Source organism: Panicum virgatum, chromosome 6K (genome assembly GCF_016808335.1).
Source record: "Panicum virgatum strain AP13 chromosome 6K, P.virgatum_v5, whole genome shotgun sequence".
NCBI classification, from domain to species: domain Eukaryota; kingdom Viridiplantae; phylum Streptophyta; class Magnoliopsida; order Poales; family Poaceae; genus Panicum; species Panicum virgatum.
Window position 1 is genome coordinate 3,109,086 of NC_053141.1, and position 21,162 is coordinate 3,130,247.

Here is a 21,162-nt window from a genome sequence, read left to right on the forward strand (position 1 = left end):
GCTGGCTTTATCTCCAAATTACATGATCAGGATAGCTACGATGAAACTAACCAGCTCATGGTTCCCGGTAAATCTAGAGCACATATGGAAAATAATAGGTGGGCCATCTTGAGTGGCCACCGGATTAATTAATTAGCTTCTGCTGCGCATGTATATGAGCCAGCCATATCCACAAGATAGATATTGAGCATGTTTGGATTCTAGGGATTATTTCTAGCCCACCCCTTTTTAGCCCAAAATAGTCTAAAATTTCCAAACATGAGGGCTAATTCTTGCCTATTTGCAAATAGTCTACCCAAAAAACTATCCCACCCAAGTGGTGATTATTTGGGCTATTTCAGATGGGGCCCACCACAACAAGAGAGGTAATGGGGCTCCAATGATTGGAAAATGGTGCTGTAAAGACTAAATAGCCCTTGGATCCAAACATGTGAAGGGCTATTTTATTGGAGAACTATTTGCTTGAGCTAAATAGCTCTAGCCCAAATAGCCAAGAGGTAGTTCTCCAAACACACCCATTGCCATCTCGTGAGACATAGGCTCTCTATTTTGTTTTCTCCTTCTAGAAGCCATATCTTTAATAATTCAAGATTAATTAGTTCAAACCTCGGTGCTCTCTCGTGGAAGCTACGCAAGAGCTGAGCCAAGATCTTCTAGAATCACGGGAGATGGGGCCCACATGTCATACGCTCGACCATGAAAATGTATGTATGCCTCCAAAATAGATATTGCGTGTCATCTCCTTATTATTTTTTTATTGTAACCGAGTCCTTGCAGTAGCTTGGCCGTCCGATTAAATAAGTTGGATCACGGATAATATTTTATTGTAGACGTGGACTAATGTGCGCTCGATTTCGGCCTGGTAGCAGGGTCAGCTTTCGTCCTTTAAAGATTAAAGATTAAAGATTCGACACCTTTCCTTTGTTTAATGGTGCAGTCAGTGGTGTGCTCGTCTGGAAAGCAAGCGGAAAGCGAGCACAGGCGTTTCACTTTCAACGTTGTCCCACACTCCCACTCCCACTCCCACCCTCATCCCGATGCCGCCTACCTTCCCGCGCCATTGTATATTGTTTGCTCGGCTAGCTTTACCGGCTCTGCTCCCCCACACCACTTGTCTTTCGATTCCTCCATCGCCAGAGCACTGCTCCTTCGATCTGGATCTGATGATGGAGGCGGTAGAGGCCACACTCGTCGAGGGCGCGATGCTATGGCTAGCGCAAACCATCCTTGCAAATTTCCTGCTCGACAAGCTCGACGCATGGCTTCGCCATGTTGGGCTCGCCGACGACATCGAGAAGCTCAAGTATGCGGTCGAGGAGGTCGAGGCGTTGGCTGCCTCCGTCAAGGGGATGGCGGCCGGGAGCAGGCTGCTTGCCCTACGGCTCTCTCGTCTCAAGGAGCTCCTGTATGAAGCCGACGACTTGGTCGACGAGCTCGACTACTGCAGGCTCCACCATGAGGTCCAAGGAGGTATAGATGTGTACTCTTGCAGATCTCGTAATGGTTTAAGCTTCTCGTAACACACCTTTATTACTTTTCCTTGTACGTTTGTAACGTTTCCTCTTGGGGGCAGGTACATTTAGCTGTGCTACTCCCCATGGCACGAATGGAGCAGAGCAAGTAGATGGATCCAGGGACAATTACAGGCTCCAGCACCAGGTCGAGGGAGGTAAGCGTGATGTCGCTATTCTCTGCAAATCGTTGCTTGTATTGTTCGATGGTAGATAACAAAGCTCTTTGCGGCAGCATTAATTTTGATGTGCTGGTCCCATTTTGTTATGGCTCGCTCAGGTATGATTGCTTGGGATAATCAGCACCAAGGCACGGGTGTAAATGGCGGAGCACAGCTAGTTGATGGAACGAGGGACAACTCTGGCATACCGAATAGAAACGATCGCAAGAAACGGTCCAAGGCATGGGAGGAATTCAGCATAACAGAAGAAGACGCTGATGGAAAGCCTGTGAGAGCAGAGTGTATCCACTGTGGCACACAGGTTAGATGCGAGACTACCAAAGGGACATCAGTTTTGCACAATCATCTCAAGAGTGAGAACTGCAAGAGAAAACGTGCATCAATTGAACAAACGCCAAACCCTTTAAGGTAACTATTTATCTTGAGGAGGATCCATGCGGAATGCATATCCTTGCATTGGCACACTTTTGCAATATCGAATTATGATTAGTTGTGGACAAAAATACTGAACTTGCAATGTTCCCAAACAGCACCTTAACCTTATGATGATACGCAAACAAAAAACAATCAGTGTGTATTTTTTATTTAAACTATGCCAGATATAGTTCTCAACTGCAGTTACAAATCTAACAAAAAAATTATTACAGTTTATAAACCTGCAATAACCAGACCACTATCCTTTTCATCCTGCAGTGCTGACGATGGTGCTCAAAATGGTGCCGCCATTTCGACTCATGATTCAGATAGAAGAAAAAGAATGAGAAGTGATGAGATCTTAGCACACAACATTGCAGCTAACACAATCCTCTGGGACAAGGCAGAAATTTGCAATAGAATCCAACAAACAACTCATCAGTTGCAAAAGGCTATCAGTGAGGTTCAATCAGGTTATATTGCAAGTTCAACAAATCTATGTCAGAATACAGTTGCAGATTCATGCCGAAGAACGTCAAGTCTCATGCAACACAAAATGTATGGGAGAATTGATGAGAAGAACTCCATCATAAAGCATATGACAGTAGACAACCCTGACAGTGTAATTGTTCTTCCTATTGTAGGCATTGGAGGTATTGGGAAGACGGCTCTTGCTCAAGTCATATACAATGATCTAATTGCGAAAAACGAATTTGATAACAGGATATGGATTTGGGTGTCCAGCAACTTGGACGAAGTGAAACTTACAATGGAGATGTTAGACTTTGTTGCTCAAGAAAAGTGTGTAGGTACAACCAACTTGTCTAGACTTCAGGAGATCTTGATGACTTACGTCACGTCAAAGAGGACTCTACTTATTATGGATGATGTCTGGGATGACATCGATGATTTTCAATGGAATAAACTGTTGGCTCCTTTGAGGACTGACAATGCGAAGGGTAATGTGGTTATAGTGACTACTAGAAAACTGTCTGTTGCAAAAAGGATAGGCACAGTCGAACACATCAATTTAGGTCCTTTGCAGAATGATAATTTCTGGCTGTTCTTTAAAGCATGTGCATTTGGTGATGAAACTTGCAAAGAGCACCCAAGTCTAACCATCATTGGTCAGAAGATAGCAAACAATTTACAGGGTAACCCACTAGCAGCACAAACTGCAGGGATGCTATTAAGAGAGCATCTTACAACTGACCATTGGAGTAACATTCTAAAGAATGAAAAATGGAAATCCCTGCAACTCAATGGAGGCATCATGCATGCTTTGAAACTCAGCTATGATGAGCTGCCCTACCATCTGCAACAATGCTTCTTGTATTGTTCTATATTCCCCAATAATCATCAGTTTCTTAGCAATGAGCTGGTCTGTATTTGGATCTCACAGGGATTTGTTAAATGTAGCCATTCGACTGAAAGATTGGAGGAGATAGGACACAACTATCTTACTGATTTGCTGAACGCTGGATTCTTTGAGCAAGTCGAAACTAAAGATCCAATTCTAGGCAATAAAACATTATACTTTATGCCTCCTCTTATGCATGACTTTGCCAGGCTCGTTTCAAGAACTGAATGTGCTGCTATAGATGATCTTGCGTGCAGAGTAGTCCCAAATGTACGCCATTTGTCAATTCTAACTTCTTCTGCATACCATGAAGATCAACATGGGAACATACCTCGTAATGAGAAGTTTGAAGGAAAATTGCGAAGAGTAGTCGAGTCAACAAAAAAATTGAGAACATTGGTCTTGATTGGGACATATGACTACTTCTTATTCCGATCTTTAAAAGGCATATTCCAGAAGGCGCAAAATTTACGAATGCTGCATATTTCTGCATCATATGCTGGATTTGGTCATTCTTTGTGCAATTTGATAAATAACACTCATTTTCGATATCTAAAACTTAGGACAAAAGAGGACAACCAAGCTTTGCCTGAAGCTCTGACAAAATCCTATCATCTTCAAGTATTAGATATAGACTTGCATGGATGTTCTACTGTATCTAATGGTATGAATAATCTTATCAGTCTAAGACATCTTGTTGCATCAAAGGCAGTGTACTCTTCAATCAGGAACATTGGTAAAATGACCTCTCTTCTGGAACTACATGACTTCAATTGCACCAGCTTGGAGATAGCACAACTTCAATCCTTGAGTGAGCTTGCTCAGCTTGGTGTTTCTCAACTTGAAAATGTTGTAACTAGAGAGGAGGCATATGGAGCAAAACTGAGAGAAAAAAGTCACTTAGAAAAGTTGCACTTGTCATGGAAGTATACTTTGCCAGACATTATGAGCTGTGAGCCTTTGTCAGGGTATATACATGACATTATGAGCTCTGAGCCTTCTTTCGATGCAGTAGAAACACAGACAAGCAAAGAGGTGCTTGAGGGTCTTGAACCACATCCAAATCTAAAGCATCTTCAGATTTCTGGGTATCGCAGCGGTACCTCCCCAGATTGGCTTGTTAGAACTGTCTCAGTCACCTGTTTGCAGACACTTCATTTAGAGGATTGTAGAGAATTGCAGGTACTTCCCTCACTAGAAAGGCTTCCACTCCTTACAAAGCTGAAGTTAAGGAACATGTGGAAAGTAAGACAAGTAACACTTCCTTCGTTGGAGGAGCTGGTGTTGATTAAGATGCCAAAATTGGAGAGATGCTCCTGCAATTCAGTGAGGGACTTGACCTCGAGCTTAAGAGTACTGACGATTGAGGAATGCCGTGTGTTGGAGGTATTTCCTCTTTTTGAGAGCTGTGAAAAACTCATAATGGAGCAAAAGTCATGGTTATCCAATCTTAGCGTGCTTACCATCCATGATTGTCCTCAGTTAATAGTATCAAATCCTCTGCCACCTTCAAGTAGCACCCGTGAGTTATCCATTTCAAGAGTTTCGACCCTTCCAACAATGGAGGCATCATCCAATGCAGAACTGATAATTGGGATGGCTAAAGTTCCAATGCCTTACCCTTGCAGTGATGAGGATTCCAATGAGCTGACGAAACTGGATGACAAAATCTTGTCATTCCATAATCTGAGGGGCCTAACTCGCTTGAAAATACGAGGCTGCCAGAATCTATCGTGTATTTCACTCCGAGGTTTAAGGCAGCTCATCAACTTGAAGAGTTTGGAAATAAATTTCTGCAAAGGTCTTTTTGCTTCAGATGTTCTGCCAGAGCATGCCGGTGAGGACATGGCAGACGCAGGTTCCATTGCCCTCCCATCTCTCGAGCATCTCGAGATTGGGTCATGTGGAATAACTGGGAAGTGGCTATCTATGATGCTGCAACATGCAACGGCCCTAGAGAAATTGTATCTGAGACATTGCGACCGGATATCAGGACTGCTGATTGAAGGGAAAGGGGGAAGTTTATCAAATCACACCTGTACTACACAGGCTTCACTAGCAGGAAATCCAGATGACACACTGACAAGCTCAACTCCAGAGGGACTCCTGCGCATCCCATCAAATCTCGTCTCCTCTCTCAAGGAAATAATGATTACATGGTGCAATGATCTAACATTTAACGGGAACAGGGAAGGCTTCTCTGGATTCACCTCCCTCGAGAAGCTAAAAATTTTCAAATGCCCCAAGCTGATCCCGTCTTTTATGCAGAAATATGAAAACAACGACCAAGGAAACGGGAGATGGCTTCTCCCGCATTCACTCCGCATACTTGAGATCTCCCATACCCCAGAAACGCTGCAGCCCTGCTTTCTCGAAGATCGTAACTGCCTCAGAGAGCTAGACATATGTTCCAGCCATAGTTTGAAAATTTTACAGCTGTATTCTTGCACAGCACTCGAAGAGTTGACGGTTGCAAATTGTATAGCCCTCATCGCCCTAGAGGGGAACTTCACCTGCCTCCGGAAATTACAACTGGAGGAAAACCCAAGGCTGAAATCGCTACAGCTGCGTTCCTGCACAGCACTGGAGGAGTTGAAGATTCTTACTTGTGAATCCCTCGCCACACTGGCGGGGAATCTCACCTGCCTCAAGAAATTAGTGTTGCAGGACAGCTCAGTGTTGGAATCACCACAGCTGTATTCTTGCACAGCACTCGAAGAGTTGACGGTTCAACATTGTAAGGCCTTCATCGCCCTAGAGGGGAACTTCACCTGCCTCCGGAAATTACAACTGGAGTGGAACCCAAGGCTGAAATCGCTACAGCTGCGTTTCTGCACAGCATTGGAACAATTGGTGATTTGCTGCTGTGAATCGCTCGACACGCTGGAGGGCTTCCGATCCCTCAGAGGTCTCAGGTACTTGAAAGTATACATGTGCCCTGGCTTACCTCATATGGAGAACCTGTTAAGTCAGGGTTATGAGCGGTGCGCTGGACTCGAAAGACTTCGCACCGATGATTTCTCTTTCCTCACCACGTCATTATGCAAGTGCCTCACCTCCCTTCAACATCTAGAGTTTGGAATTCCAGGGGGAGTGAGGAGACTAACAGATGAACAGGAGAGAGCGCTTCAGCTCCTCACGTCCCTGCAGGAGCTACGATTTTGGTCTAGCTACAACCTCGCAGATCTTCCCGAGGGTCTGCAAAACCTTCCCTCCCTCAAGAAGTTGGAGATAATTCATTGCAACCGTATCTCAAGGCTGCCAGAAATGGGCCTCCCACCATCGCTGGAAGAACTGGCGATCTACTCTTGCAGCAAAGAGCTAACTGATGCATGCGGAACGCTAGCAACAGCAAGCAGCAAGCCAAAGGTCAAAATTGACGGGAAATATGTAAACTGATTGCTGGGCGGCTGTTAAGCAGACTTGTCTGCGAGCGCGGCGGTTTTCAACTTTTCATTGTGCTATACCTTCTAAGGTATCCTCTAGCGTTAATCATGTTTTACATCCCTTGGTGTCACATGAAACTAATTAAGCTGTTCCTTTGCAGGGATTCAAGGTGCTGTACGTTCAGCTGCTACAGACAACCGTTTTCCAGATCAATCTCATACAACTACATGCCATTCAACAAAGTGTTCCTATCTCTTGCGGATCGCCCAATACTCCCATTGAAGCGCTCATGTTTCCCAGACAAGGGGCCACACGACCAAGGCGTGCTTCTTTCTTCTTCTTTTGGGAAATAGGTGTGTGCTCCTTTCTACTTCTTGAAGCTAACTGTTTTGCAGTCGTGTCAACTGAAAAAACAGTCTGTTTTGTTCTCTGTTATTCCTCGCATCTTGAAAACTGAACGCATGTTCTATTTTCTTATACGCAGATACAAGGGACCCGCATCGATCCATGCAAAAATGTCTGCATGTACAACAAAGCACCCTCCAACTCTCAGCTTCTCTCTTGTATTAATTAACAAACTAGACCAATACTATGGGACTCTGCCAATTCATGCCTTGCCTTGCCAGAAATCAGACTGGGCTGCTACCAGCCGGATAATCTGCATAAATTTGAACCTGTGTGTGTGATATGCTACCTTACTAGTAATGAGTTCATTTTATTTTTAATTGGGTCTAACGAAGGCAAAGTGGAATACATGTCCTTCATATAGTAAATGTATCTTCGCATCATATTGCTCCTCTTCTGGAGCCGTTCTGCAAGTGGTTGCGTGCTAACTGTGCTGAGTGACTGCATGAATTCAGTAGTCAACTCAGGCACTCAGCTATGCTCAAGTTATTGTGGACTTTAAAGGACAACATTTCCATGAAGCTTAAGTCTTGCAGGCCTGCGCAGCTCATTGAAGCCTATCAGCGACATGCTAAGCGAACAATATTCTGACAGACTGTACTGTAAGAAGTATATAGGCCAGAATTTACCTGAAGGAATAGAACTGCAACGCTCTTACAGTTTCTGTCTCATTGCTTTATGAGCATGCGCTATGTTCAGCTGGCTGTGGCTGGTGGCTGGTGCTGATTTGTTGTGAGAGGAAAATACTGCTGGCTGTGGCTGGTGCTGATTTGGTTTGAGAAAAAAACACTACTGGCTGGTTGGCTGAGAAGCCAAGGGAACAGAGTGTGAATTGCATTCCATGACAACTGAAAGCATGAAAGCACTTGTTGCATGATTAATTTATCAGAAATTTCAACAGTGCGAAGGCACCTTTTACTTGGCATTTTGCACCTTGAAAGGCTTTCCTGAAATTCCAACAGCAGAACAGAAATTCCAAAGTTACCAAATAATAACAGATAATCACAGCTTTAATTTGTGTTAGACAATAAAGTAGAACATGCCTTTGTTGATATCTGAGGGGGCAATTTTCACAAAGCATGCAATAATAACCAGCACAGATTCCCATGTCCACTGAAACTTATCTCAGTGCTAGTGAATCCAAAATTATGAACTTCATCAATAGTCATCACCAAACAAAGATATTGCGTTGTTACTTTTTATACCATACTTAACGTCATGCATAACTAATCAATAATCAACTACACAAGAGAGCTGCACCAAAACAACTGTAATACAAAGAACACAGACACTAGGCCTAGCCACCTTCATATCAATAGGCCAGAATCAACTACTATAAACGCCCCAGTACCATCTGGCTTCCACCTTCAACATATCTATACACGCCTCCAGCTGTGCTATCAGATACAAAGCCCATCTGTTTCTACTGACTGCGCTAACTACTAAAGCAAAGAAGACACCCACATCTCAGAAAAACAGCTTAAAGAATACTTCCAACTTCCTCTAGCTCTACTAAAATCACTCAAGCACAAGAACTCACACCACCCAAACCCTTGAATCCTATGGTCACAACGACCTCCCCTAAGCCAAAGAATGAGCATTGCCAGCTCCTGAGGCACTGTCCCCTGAGCTCCCTGACTCCGAACCTGTAAAAGAAGGCAAATAGCTATGTAAAAACTCGGTTCATGAAGAAGTTGGGTTTTCTTTTGAAGTACAAATAGGTGGCTTGTGGAGCCACTGCCCGAACTACCAGAGCCACTTGCAACTTCAGCATCCTTCTCGATCTCCATCGACTGGTAAGTGGCTGTTGGCATCCCATCCCCAATATCTACATACTCATCAACATTTCAGCCATTGTAGCGCTCTTCATAGGGTTCTCACTCTCCCGCAAACAATACAGAAGGAACATAATAGCATGAGATCCCAATTCATTCATCCGCCAGCTTAAACAAAGAACAAAACCTGGTGCTCCAATTGCTATTACCACATCATCATTGTTAACCAATGCAGCCACACAGTTCACTGGTGCAATGCCATCCTCAGCCACAGCAGCACTTGTGACATCCGCAATGCCGCCATTCATCATCGCAGCCCGCTGACTCTTTTTGAGCGCCTTGTCGAAGTTGGTGATGAATCGATCAAGCTCCCACTCTCTCGACATCCATCTCATCAATATCCAGCTTGATCTCATCCCCAAGCATCTCTTGATTGTTGTTCCTCTTCCGCACAATCTGCAGCATATTATGCATCTTATCTTCTGGCAAGCTCTCCAGCCCCAACCTCAGCATGTTCTTCTCCCTCAGGCTCATCTCCCTCTTCACTACTACAGAACATGTCTTTGGTCCTGCACATTTGTCCCGGCCACCGTTAGACCTGGGACCAATGAAAGATATAATCCCGGATCTAAAGTCTAGAAACCAGTGGAGAGCAGAAAGATACATTTTGTCCCGGTTGGAGATTTCAACCGGGATAAAATAGTACTCTATTGTCTCGGTTGGAGTCACTAACTGGGACTGTTTTAATCCCGGTTGGTGACTCCAATCGGACAACATTGTACTATTTTGTCCTGGGTTGAAATCTCCAACTGGGACAAAATAGCTTCACGGCGCGAGGTCCAATCTTTCTGTTGTTTTATTTAACGCTAGATCCCCTCTCTCCTCAGCCTTCTCTTCGTCTTCCTCAAACGTCTCTATCCTCAAGCTTTCCTCCCCCTCCCTCCCCTTCCTCCCGAAGCCTCCTCGCCCTTCCCCCCAGGCGTGGGCGGGCCCCGGCGAGCTGCCGCCGCCAGGGCGCGGGCTGGCACCGCGGAGGCGGGTGCGCCCGGATGCGGGCCAGCGAGCTGCCATCGCGCGCGTAGCGCTGGCCGCCGTGGCCCAACCAGCCGCCGCCGCCGCGAGCCCAGCATGGGCAGGGGCGGCTCGGCTTGGCGCGGACGGTCGCCGGCGCGGGCGCGGGCGGCACGTCTAGGCCGGCCGGTGGTGTCGGCTCGGGTCCGCGCCACGGCCAGGCCCCGGCGGCGGCAGCAGCTTGGCTCGGTCTCGGCGGGTGCCGGCTGGAGTGGCGCGTCCAGGCCCGGCTGGGGCAGCTCCTCCAGGAACCGGCGGACGACGACGCACCGCAAAGCTTTGTTTTTTGTTTTCCAAATATCTATATATGTGAGGGGATTGATTTGTGAATGATTCATTTCTAGTTGTGATTGATTTTGTGATTGTAATTGATTTTGAGATTGTAATTGTGGTTAAATTTTTTGATTTGGAGAAGCTGGCTCTGGCTCTTCCAGCTCCGCTACGCGGGAGCTAGCTAGCTGTTTTTTTTGTGTGAAAATATACATGGATCCCGGTTGGATACCTGTCGGGACAAAAGAGGTAGACATATTTGTCCCAGATGGCTTGTTCCGGTTGGAAAATCAGGACTAAAAGCAGTTGTAGACCGGGATAAAAGCCCTATTCTCTACTAGTGCTGGTTAGGCTCCCTCGCCTTGGGCTTCCGCATTTTCACACTCCATGTCCTCGGCTTCACCTTTGGCTCAACAGTCGGTGGAGGTGGTTCAACAATGGGTGGAGGTAGCAATTCTGCTGGCAATGGCTTTGGAGGATCAAGGCGCTTGCACTGTTCCTCGAACCAATCGACCGCCACTTTGTACATCTTCTCGAAGGACGCGAGGAGCGCGCCGGCGAACGTGTGGACCTTGTGCCCGATCGGGTTGGAGAAGGTGAGGCGGACGTCGGCAGAGAAGGCGCCATGCGAGGCATACCACCCGGTGGCGAGGCCCTCCTTGACGGTGCCGAGGTCCATGCCTCCATGGGGCTCTTGATGACGGCGTGGTAGTCGTGGAGCCCGAGGCGCTCCGGCTGTCATGGGCTGTAATAAAGAACATATGGACCCGATCGAACCAGTAGAATGGGCTCCTATAATAATGATCCATGGATGGCCCGTGGCCTGTGCAAGTGCGGCCCGTGCGCTTGTTGAGATTTCCAAGCCTATAAATATATATATATATTTGTTGATAGAAATGTTCGAGTCTTGATTGACAAAAATCACCAATGATTAATGAGGCTCAAAAGCTATCAACACACATGTAACGGTGCTTATATAGGTACTCCTTGCACAAGCTAGTTAGTCTCTACTATACGGGAGCCTGCTTATAGTTTTGGAAACACTGGTTCTATTGGCTGGGGCCAAATGCAAATTTAGAGTTCTAGAGAATAACACATCACTAGAACCCACTTAAAAGAAAAAAAATAGTTTGTACTTGTATAAAGACGTTAATTTGATGAAAGATAATTTTGCTAGAAGATATTTTGGAAGTACAAAATGTTGTTTGTCATCTAAGTGAAGGTATTCAACCTTTGATTGTCCTTTAGCAAAATTTATTTGGCACACCATACATGTCTCTTTAGATATTTCTCCTCCACTATTTTTTCAGCATATGTTCTCTGATTGGTTGGGGAAACCGAAATTATACTGAATAATCTTAATTTGGCAGTGGCGGAATGAAATTGTATTTTCAGAAGGAGCTAGTTTTCAAAGGGACCTGCTGGTGGAGTTAATTTGGGTCCTTTCTACGAAAGGAGGAGGATTATTCAGACTGAAGACGGCGTTGCGCGCAGCGTACTTAAATCGTGAATATGCTAGTAATGTATTGCGGTTCACCAATAGAATACTTTACAATCCTAGTCGTCTTTTACGTGTGTCGAACAACAATTGAACTAAACTTTGTTTTCTTAATCCTATGGAGTTTTAATTTAGGTGAGATTATAATCACTACTACACAAAACATTTGTAGGAGCAGGTAAAAACATATTTTAGAGGCGGATGTTGTATCCGCCCCTAGTTTTCGCAGCTAAAAATACTATTTCTAGGGATAGATAATGCGCCCACACCTAAAAATAATTTTTAGGGGCGGGTCATGGCGTGACCGCCCCTAGATATCAATTTTTAGGGGCGGGTCATGTCATGGCCCGCCCCTTCAAAACCAATTTTTTTAAAAAAAAATCAAAAACAACAAAATAAAAAATTATCACAGCCTGATGAAATATGCTAGTCGCGTGTACCTTCCTTACCACTGCACTGCACAATCACTAATCACTTGTGACTCCATATCCTATGCCATTCTTTTTATATTGACTCTGAAATCGCCCGCCCCTACAAATCCATTTTTAGGGACGGGTGATGCCACTACCCACCCCTAAAAATAGTTTTCTAATTTATCTGAAAATTTATTTAAATCTTTACACATAGCAAAATAAATAAAAAAGTAAAACTTCTACACTATAGTTATTGTGAACTATAGAAGTAAAAACAAATATGACATGTATATTTCAGTGTATATTAAGATTAAGATTGTGGAAACCTCAAAGTATGTGTTGAGTTATATGGGATACTATATAGTTATAGCTAGTAGAGAACTTATAATAAATTTTTCGACCGCTAAATGATCTTAAATGAAAAGGTTATCAACTACAAAGTTTTAGATCTCGTCATTCTCTATAATTTTGATATAAAGTTTGACTTCATCCGATATCATATTAAAAAGTTATGATTTTTTTTTACATGGCACCATTTGTAGGGGCGGGCATGCCATCACCCACCCCTAAAAATGTATTTTTAGGGGCAGGTGATGGCATCACCCACCCCTAGAAATGCTCTTTTTAATTAGAAAGCGTAGTTTGATCTTTGGCTTTCTGGTGGTGCTTCTGTTCATACCATGGGTTTCGCTGCAGTTTGTTGGACAATTTGGAAATGTCGTAATAAGTCGTGCTTTGACAAAAAAAAACTAATCAAGAGTCCGGCTGAAATTGTGATTCATGCTTGTGCTCTAATGGAATTTTGGGCAGATTTATACACCCCCGAGATCCGGAGCCAGCTGGCTGATGGAATGAAGATCATTCTCTCGTGTGCACATAGTGTTCTAGCTCGCCAGATGCGTCCGGTCTCGCCACTCTTGGCACCAGGTGTTCAGGCGGCCGTGGCACATCAGGAGTTCAGAAATTTGATGCAGCAGGGGCGATTCAACCGACTTCACCAACTACCGTCGGACGAAGAAGACACAAGTGACCAAGAGCAGTGAAGTGGTGGCCTCCTTCCCGTGGGTTTTTGGAACAGTTTAGTCTGTGCAGGTTGTGGTCGCGGACTTGTGAGCAGTTGTTGTGCTCCGTTTGAACTATATATCTTTGTTTGCTTTGTTCCTCTGTAAGGGCTCATTCTTAGGAATCCTAAGGGTGCTACTCAGCCCTAGATAGTCTAGCTTGAATCAGGTTAGGCTAGGGTGGGTGTCGAGGTTTTTCCTCTCTTTTTTATTTGTACCTCTCTCTCGGTGTTCTTTTGGGCGACACTGAATTCTTGTATTTCCGTTGTGAAATGGAAATGGGGTAAAACCTCGATTCGAAAAAAAATATATCGCATAGGTTGGAATATTAGATCACTATATTTCCTTTTTAAAAAAATTAAAAAACAAAACTTGAGATGTACACGTAGCTAGCCTGCATCCAATGGCCATGGGCACACCCTGAGCTCGATCCGACGCCAGCTGCGATTGCCGCGGTGGATTCAGAACATCACGCAACGCGATCCAGTCCAAGTGTCCAACAGCAGGCTCCGAAAGCGAGCGCACGTCTGCTTTCCAAGGCTGACGACACCCTCTAATCCAGTCCAACCATCTTTCTCTCTCTCTCTCGAACACTCCCGTCCGGCTACTGTTTGAGAGGGGCGAGAGCGAGCGATTCATTCCCCGCCGGCGGAGCCGGCCGTCTTCCTCACCTCCGATGGCCCCCTAGGCTTCGCGAGGTGCTGAGGACCGTTGTGCTTTTGCCGGTCGGGGGCGGTGGTCCCAGTTGGCCAAGGGTTAGGGTTTGTTTCCCGGCGGCGGCGTCGAGGTGACGGCGGCGGCGGCGTGTTCGTGGAATAAGGTCCTCCCAGTTCGTCCTCGCCCCATTGGTGCTCTACTCCGGTGCCGACGGCGAGCTTGTGGAGGTATTCCCTTGCTCAGAGATTTGTATAGGAGTCGGTCAGTGGCAGCACGTCGTCCTCGGTGGCGGCAGCTGCTGTCGATCTCGTGTTGTCCAGGTGCGGTGGAGGCTGCGGGTGCTGCGGTTGTCTGGAGGATGGATCGAGCTCGAGCGTCCCGGGGCGGCGGCCGTCATCATCGGCGAGCTTGGATCCATGGCCGAGGGTGCTCGGGGTGTGTCCCCGACCGATGGACGAACAACGTTGGCTTCAGCTCGTCCCTGCTGGCGGGTGTCTTCTGCGGTTTGCCAAAGCCTGCGTGCGGTGGAGCTCCTTTCGGCCTCGGGGTCGCCGGCGGCGTACGGCGCTAGCGTCCGGCAGTGGCGGTGATGATTTATTCCTCGGCCTGGAAAGGGTCTAGGGACCTTTTTGTAATTTCTGTTTTGCTAGTGGCCCTTTCTGTTAGTAGGATGGAGCATTTGTCCTCCGTATTCCTGTACGGTCTGCTGGTATGTGTACGTTTTCCTTAGCTTAAATACAGGTATGCGTAATAAAAAAAAAAGGCTGATGACACCACCGTACCGGAGATCACTTCGACCGTAGCGCAACCATCCAACAACGACACGCGGGAAAAGCCGGTGCTCCTCTGCTCGGGTCCGGATTCGGATCCAGCTTCGGTTTTCGGTTTCGGTTTGAGGAGCAGGCAGCCACGAGTCAAAGTCTACGGTGAAAGACGCCTCGTGGCCTCGTGGCCTCCTTGCGGCCAAGGTTTCCAACCGAAATGCTCTTGCCGGTTTCGGTTCGGGTAATCCGGTTCCTGCTCCGGCTATGTATAAATACTTCCACGAATGAGCTGCCTTTGCTCCACGCCACCTCTTCATCCCCCTCAATCCAAGCTCCCGAAGCAAACGCCTCCTCTCCACCGCCGTGCGCTGTGCTCAGCTTGCAGTGCACAGGAATAATGGACATCCTCGGCAGGATCGCGCGCGCCATCTCCGACGCCCTGTGCGACCCCGAGAAGCTGCCGAGGGCGCTGATCCTTTGTGGCATTGTCGAAGCCGCGGCGGCGCTGTCCCTCATCTTCTTCAGGGTGCCCGGCGGCGGGCTGTTCCTCCGGCACCACGGCGAGAAGGCGCTCGTGTACGCGTACTACGGGGTCCTCGGCGCCGTGGCGGCGTTCGGGCTTGGCGAGGCGTCGACGGGGTTCTGGGTGTCGGGGGACCCCGTCGGGCGGCGCGCCGTCGGGATGACCGTGCTCTGGGTGTCCATCCTGCCTCTGGTCATCGTTGCCGGCCTTGGAGGCTGTCAGGCGGCCTCTCTTCTGCCGCCCCGAAGTAGTAGCTACCCGTAGCGCACTAGTGCTCCATGGATTTTACCAGCTTAGCTAGTTACAACAAGGATGATAAGTTGTTCAGCCATGTCAGATAGGGACCTGCACACGCTTCATTCTCGTTGTAAAATCTTGTTTGGTGGATTAATGCTATGTTATTGATTTTGAGGCTACACTTGTGTTGTTGTAGAAAATGTGTCCGGTGTTCTCTTGGGTCTAGAGAGCTGGATGATGGATGCACATTGAAAGTTCGGGTCGGGTGCTCTAGTCTAAGAGGGAGAGGGAGTGAATTAGGCAAGTTAAAATCTTAATCTATGGTTCCAACTAATTTGCACAATATTAAACTAAAACATGCTATCTATATGTGCAACTACGATTTTTCTAGTGTGAAACCCCTATCCCAAAAGAATTTAGCAACATATAGCCTTTCCTATCAAGATACTACCACTATTAGAAAACGGACCAAAAGTCCTGGCCAAAGGTACCAGCTGCTTTTGCAACCGGTACTGCATCAGTACCGGTTGCAAAAGTAGCTGGTATCTTTGGCCAACGGCGATCAAAGGTAAGGGGTTTGGTACCGGGTTAAAGCATTACCCGGTACCAAAACCCCAGTATAGTCACCGGTTAGTGCCACCAACCGGTACCTAAAGAACAAGGAGGAATAGGTACCGGTTGGTGGAACCAACCGGTGCCTAAAGGGCGGACAATGGCACCGGGTTTTGCCATGACCCGGTGCCGCCACGTGCCCACAACAAAGGCACCAGTTGGTAACATCAACCGGTGCCTATGCCTATTATTTGGCACTGGTTGTTGAGCACCAACCGGTGCCTTTGAGCCACACCTATAAATACCCCAACCCCTCCCCCCACCAAGCTGTCGTGAACTCACTGTTCATGGCAGCTGAGTGAGGGGAGGTGAGGCGAATTTTTGTTTTTTTTAAAAAAAAGGTTAGTTATTTTTCTCCATAACTTAGCAATTGGTTTTTAGAAGCAATTATCATTTAATTTAGTTTATATATGTGATAATTATTTTTAGTTGTAGCATTTTATTGTAGTTATATGCGTTATCCATTTATTTGATATGTGAATACTATCAAATTATTGTATTTATATGTTTTATCAATTTATTTGATAAGTGAATAGTATCTATTTATTATAATTATATGCATTATCAATTATATATTTGAATTCAAATTTTGTATGGAAATATTATCAATTACATATGCAAGGGTGCTTTATTTAGTTCCCTTCAAAATTCCAAAACTTTACAAGATTCCACATTCGAGATGCATGCTGCGCCAATTCGAGACCCACACCTCAGCTAGGCCAGAAGGCCACATGTGTCGTTTCTTGTACAAAAATATAAAGTTCCATATAGAGAAACAAAGTTTTTACACAGTCATGCAGTCAGAAGGCCATATGCATCGTTATAATTTTGTAGTTCAGTTTTATTAATAGCGTATTCAATATTAGTTATAAATTGGTAGTATGAATGAAGTATTTGTACACTACAATGATATATATAAATGTATTGTGGATTCAGATGAATCGGCAATGGATGTACATGGCCGACCGGCGTTCAAAGGAGTTCATTGATGGCGTGCATGAATTCATAGAAGCGGCCAAGAAACACAAGTATGGCAGTTTCGTTCGTTGTCCATGCAAATTCTGTAAGAATGAGAAGGATTACTCATCATCAAGAACCATCCACAGTCACTTGTTCAATAGTGGTTTCATGCCGAACTACTATATTTGGACCAAGCATGGCCAAAGAGGAATTATGCTGGATAATAATGTAGAAGAAGAGGATAGGATTCCTGACTTTGCAGCCAATTATAATGCCTTTTTCAATGACACTGCAATGGGTGAGCCTGAAGAAGATACTGAAGGATACGTTGTAGAAGATGATCTTGGTCAGATGCTGCGCGAAGCTGAGGAAGGTTGCGAAACAGAAAAGGAATCGAGAGATCTAAAGCGTATGTTGGAGGACTACAGAACATTGTTGTACCCTGATTGCAAACAAGACTAAAATAAGTTGGGTACGACATTGGAATTGTTGCAATGGAAGGCATCAAATGGTTTGTCTGACAAGGGATTCGAGGAGTTGCTGAAACTTATAAAAAACTTACTCCCTGAGGGTAACACCTTGCCGGCGACAACATACGAGGCAAAAAAAGTTATTTGTCCTTTAGGATTAGAGGCACAGAAGATACATGCTTGTCCTAATGACTGCATCCTATATCGAGGTGAGTATGAAAATTTGGATTCATGCCCTGTATGCAATGCATGCCAGTATAAGATCCCTCGAGATGATCCAGGCGACGTTGAGGGGATGCGTGTCAAGAAGAGGGTGCCTGCCAAGGTGATGTGGTATTTCCCTCTAATACCACGTCTGAAACATTTGTTCATGAACAAAACGAATGCTAAATTGATGCGATGGCACAAAGAAGAACGTAAGCAAGACAATATGTTGAGACACCCCGCTGATGGGTCGCAGTGGAGAAAAGTGGACAGAACATTCCCAACATTTGCAAATGATGGGAGGAATATAAGGTTCGGCTTAAGTACGGATGGCATGAATCCTTTCGGTGAGCAGAGCAGTGGCCATAGTACCTGGCCTGTGACACTCTGTATATACAACCTTCCTCCCTGGTTGTGTATGAAGCGGAAATTCATTATGATGCCGGTGCTTATCCCCGTCCCGAAGCAACCCGGTAACGATATAGATGTGTATCTGAAACCACTGATTGAGGATCTTCTATTGTTGTGGAAAGAGGAGGGTGTTCGTATGTGGGATGCGCACGCAGAGGATCATTTTGACTTCATGCATTACTTTTCATAACCACCAACGATTGACCAGCACTAAGTAACCTCTCCGGACAATCCAATAAGGGTTATAGGGCATACACCCATTGTTTAGAAGAAACCGACAGCACGTACCTCAAGCACTGTAGGAAGATTGTGTATATGGGTCATCGTCGATTTCTTCCGATCAAGCACCCATTAAGGAGGAGGCATGCTCACTACGATAGAAAGGCAGATCATCGTACCAAGCCTAGACACCGTTGTGGGAAAATAGTGTTTGAAATGGTCAAAGATATAAAAGTAGTATTCGGAAAAGGACCCGACAGCAGATCAGTGCAGAGTGATGACAGACGTGCACCTATGTGGAAGAAGAGTATTTTTTGGGAGTTACCTTATTGGGAAGTCTTAGACGTCCGCCACGCAATTGATGGGATGCACCTAACAAAAACTCTTTGTGTGAACCTTCTAGGCTTCCTTGGTGTCTACGGTAACCCAAAGGATACATTGGAAGCGTGGCAAGATCTTCAACGTATGAAACAACGGGCCGCCCTACATCCAGAAAAAGGGATAAAGGACGTCATTATCTAGGTCCTGCGTGCTACACTCTTAGTAAGGAAGAGACGCAAAGTATGTTCGACTGTTTGAACGGTATCAATGTCCCATCAGGCTACTCTTCGAATATAAAGAGGCTATTGAACTTGAAAGAGAAGAAATTCGCACACGTAAAGTCACATGACTGTCACATATTGATGATGCAATTGATTCCAGTTGCACTTAGAGGTATTCTACCAGCTAATGTTCGAGCAACAATTATAAAGCTATGCGCCTTTCTCAACACAATTTCTCAGAAGGCAATCGATCCATCGAGTTTAAGCAGGCTACAAGAGGATGTTGTCCAAAGTTTAGTCAGTCTTGAAATGATATTTCCTCCATCATTCTTCAATATTATGACACATCTTCTAGTTCACCTGGTCAAAGAGATTGGTATTCTCGGTCCTGTTTTCCTTCATAATATGTTCCTTTTTGAACGATACTTTGCAGTCCTAAAGAAATACGTTCGTAATCGAGCTCGTCCAGAAGGAAGCATTGCGAAGGGTTACATCACAGAGGAGGTCATTGAGTTTTGTGTTGACTATGTGGAAGACCTCTGCCCAATTGGGATTCCAGTATCACGTCATAAGGGGCGGCTGATTGGAAAGGGCACACTTGGAAGAAAATCAGTAAATGCCACAGATCATGCCACGTTGAGCAAAGCACATCTCACAGTTCTACAACAATCAGTCTTGGTGGCTCCATACATGGAGGAGCACATGCAAATTGTGCAAAGCATATACTCTTTGAAGTCTGAGACATGGATTACAAAACATCATAACGATACATTCGCCAACGGTCAAATTCATGAGCAGCTAGCTTGGCTGGCCAGGGGTCCGGCAAATTCAATCCTAATGTACCAATGATATGAAATTAATGGTTACACATTTTATACAAGAGCCCAAGATAACAAGAGCACCAATCAAAATAGTGGTGTCCGTATAGATGCCACCGACTCTAGTGGCCAAACGAACTCATATTTTGTTTACATTGAAGAGATCTGGGAACTCGACTATGGGCTGTTGAAGATATCTCTATTTCGTTGTCAATGGGTTAAACTCACAGGAAAAGGTGTCGATATCGACAAGTACGGAATGACAACGGTAGACCTCAAAGAGCTTAGCTATCGAGACGAACCATTCGTCCTAGCTAAAGATGTCACTCAAGTTTTCTATGTGCAGGACATGTCTAGCAAACCGAGAAAGGACAAGTCCAGGAATAAATCAAGTTTTGTAGGTGCCGGAGATGAGCCAAAGCGCCATATTGTTCTGGCAGGAAAAAGAAAAATTGTGGGAGTCGACGATGTCACAGATGAAGAAGAATACAATAAGGTTGAAGATATGACTCCGTTCGCAGTGGAGGTTGACACAAGTATTCTTTTAGCTGAAGAGAAGGCTCCTTACACACATCATGATCATAATGAAGGGACGATTGTAAAGTGAACCATCGTTAATACTCCCTTAGTTGAATGATTATGTCTTGTAATATTTTCTGTGAACATTATCAGATTTCTTATGCAATGAATTGATTTATTGGGCAATTAAATGATTTATTATGCAATTATTTGATTTATTATGATTTATTATGCAATTAAAATGCTTAGTTATGCACCTAAATGATTTATCATGTAGCAATTAGAATTATTGTGCATTTAAATGATTTATTATGCAATTATAATAATTAGTTATGCACCTAAATGATTTATTATGTAGTAATTAAAATTATTGTGCATTAAAAAGATTTATTATTCAATTAACTAATTTATTAGACGATTAAATGATTTATTAGGCTATTAAATGATTTATTAGGCTATTAATGTAATTATTTGCTTTGAACAGTATCATATTTATTGGGCAATTAACTGATTTACTAGGTATTTATCAGATTTATTATTTAATTAACTAATTTATTAGACGATTAAATGATTTATTAGGCTATTAATGTAATTATTAGGCAATTAACTTATTTACTAGGCATTATATAATATATTAGGTACAATAATTTTTTCGAATATCATGAAGCAATATTTGATTTATTGGGCAATTAACAGATTTATTAGGCAACTAACAGATTTATTAGAGAAACAGAAAAGTCTTAGGTATCGGTTCGAAATATGAACCGGTACCTAAGGCTGCCTAGTCCAAAAAAAAGGGGGTTGAGAAGTTTCGAACCGTGGCCGCGACGAACAAAATTTCTAGAGTTACCATTAAGCTATCGAGTAATTTCAGGTAGA

General features: G+C 44.7%; 2 protein-coding genes and 1 pseudogene across 3 annotated transcripts; 2 read left to right on the plus strand and 1 right to left on the minus strand.

Annotated features, from left to right (window-relative positions):
- Positions 1–1,034: 1,034 nt before the first annotated feature.
- On the plus strand, positions 1,035–7,672 carry LOC120711261. Of its 2 annotated transcripts, XR_005690221.1 has the most exons (6): positions 1,035–1,470; positions 1,574–1,669; positions 1,792–2,101; positions 2,387–6,942; positions 7,015–7,207; positions 7,339–7,672. XR_005690221.1 is itself a non-coding variant. In XM_039996730.1 (5 exons), exons 1-5 carry the CDS (start codon positions 1,038–1,040, stop codon positions 2,798–2,800), a joined length of 1,167 nt encoding a protein of 388 aa, XP_039852664.1. In that variant the 5' UTR covers positions 1,036–1,037; the 3' UTR covers positions 2,801–2,893. The 2 variants fall into 2 exon arrangements, 1 of the variants encoding a protein (XP_039852664.1); XM_039996730.1 differs by lacking the exons at positions 7,015–7,207; positions 7,339–7,672 and having other exon boundaries at positions 1,036–1,470; positions 2,387–2,665; positions 2,752–2,893.
- A 1,168-nt stretch (positions 7,673–8,840) lies between these two features.
- On the minus strand, positions 8,841–12,360 carry LOC120639313 (annotated as a pseudogene).
- Positions 12,361–15,165: 2,805 nt separating this feature from the next.
- LOC120639314 lies at positions 15,166–15,555 on the plus strand. The gene has a single exon (XM_039915282.1). It carries the CDS (start codon positions 15,166–15,168, stop codon positions 15,553–15,555), a length of 390 nt encoding a protein of 129 aa, XP_039771216.1.
- Positions 15,556–21,162: the final 5,607 nt, after the last annotated feature.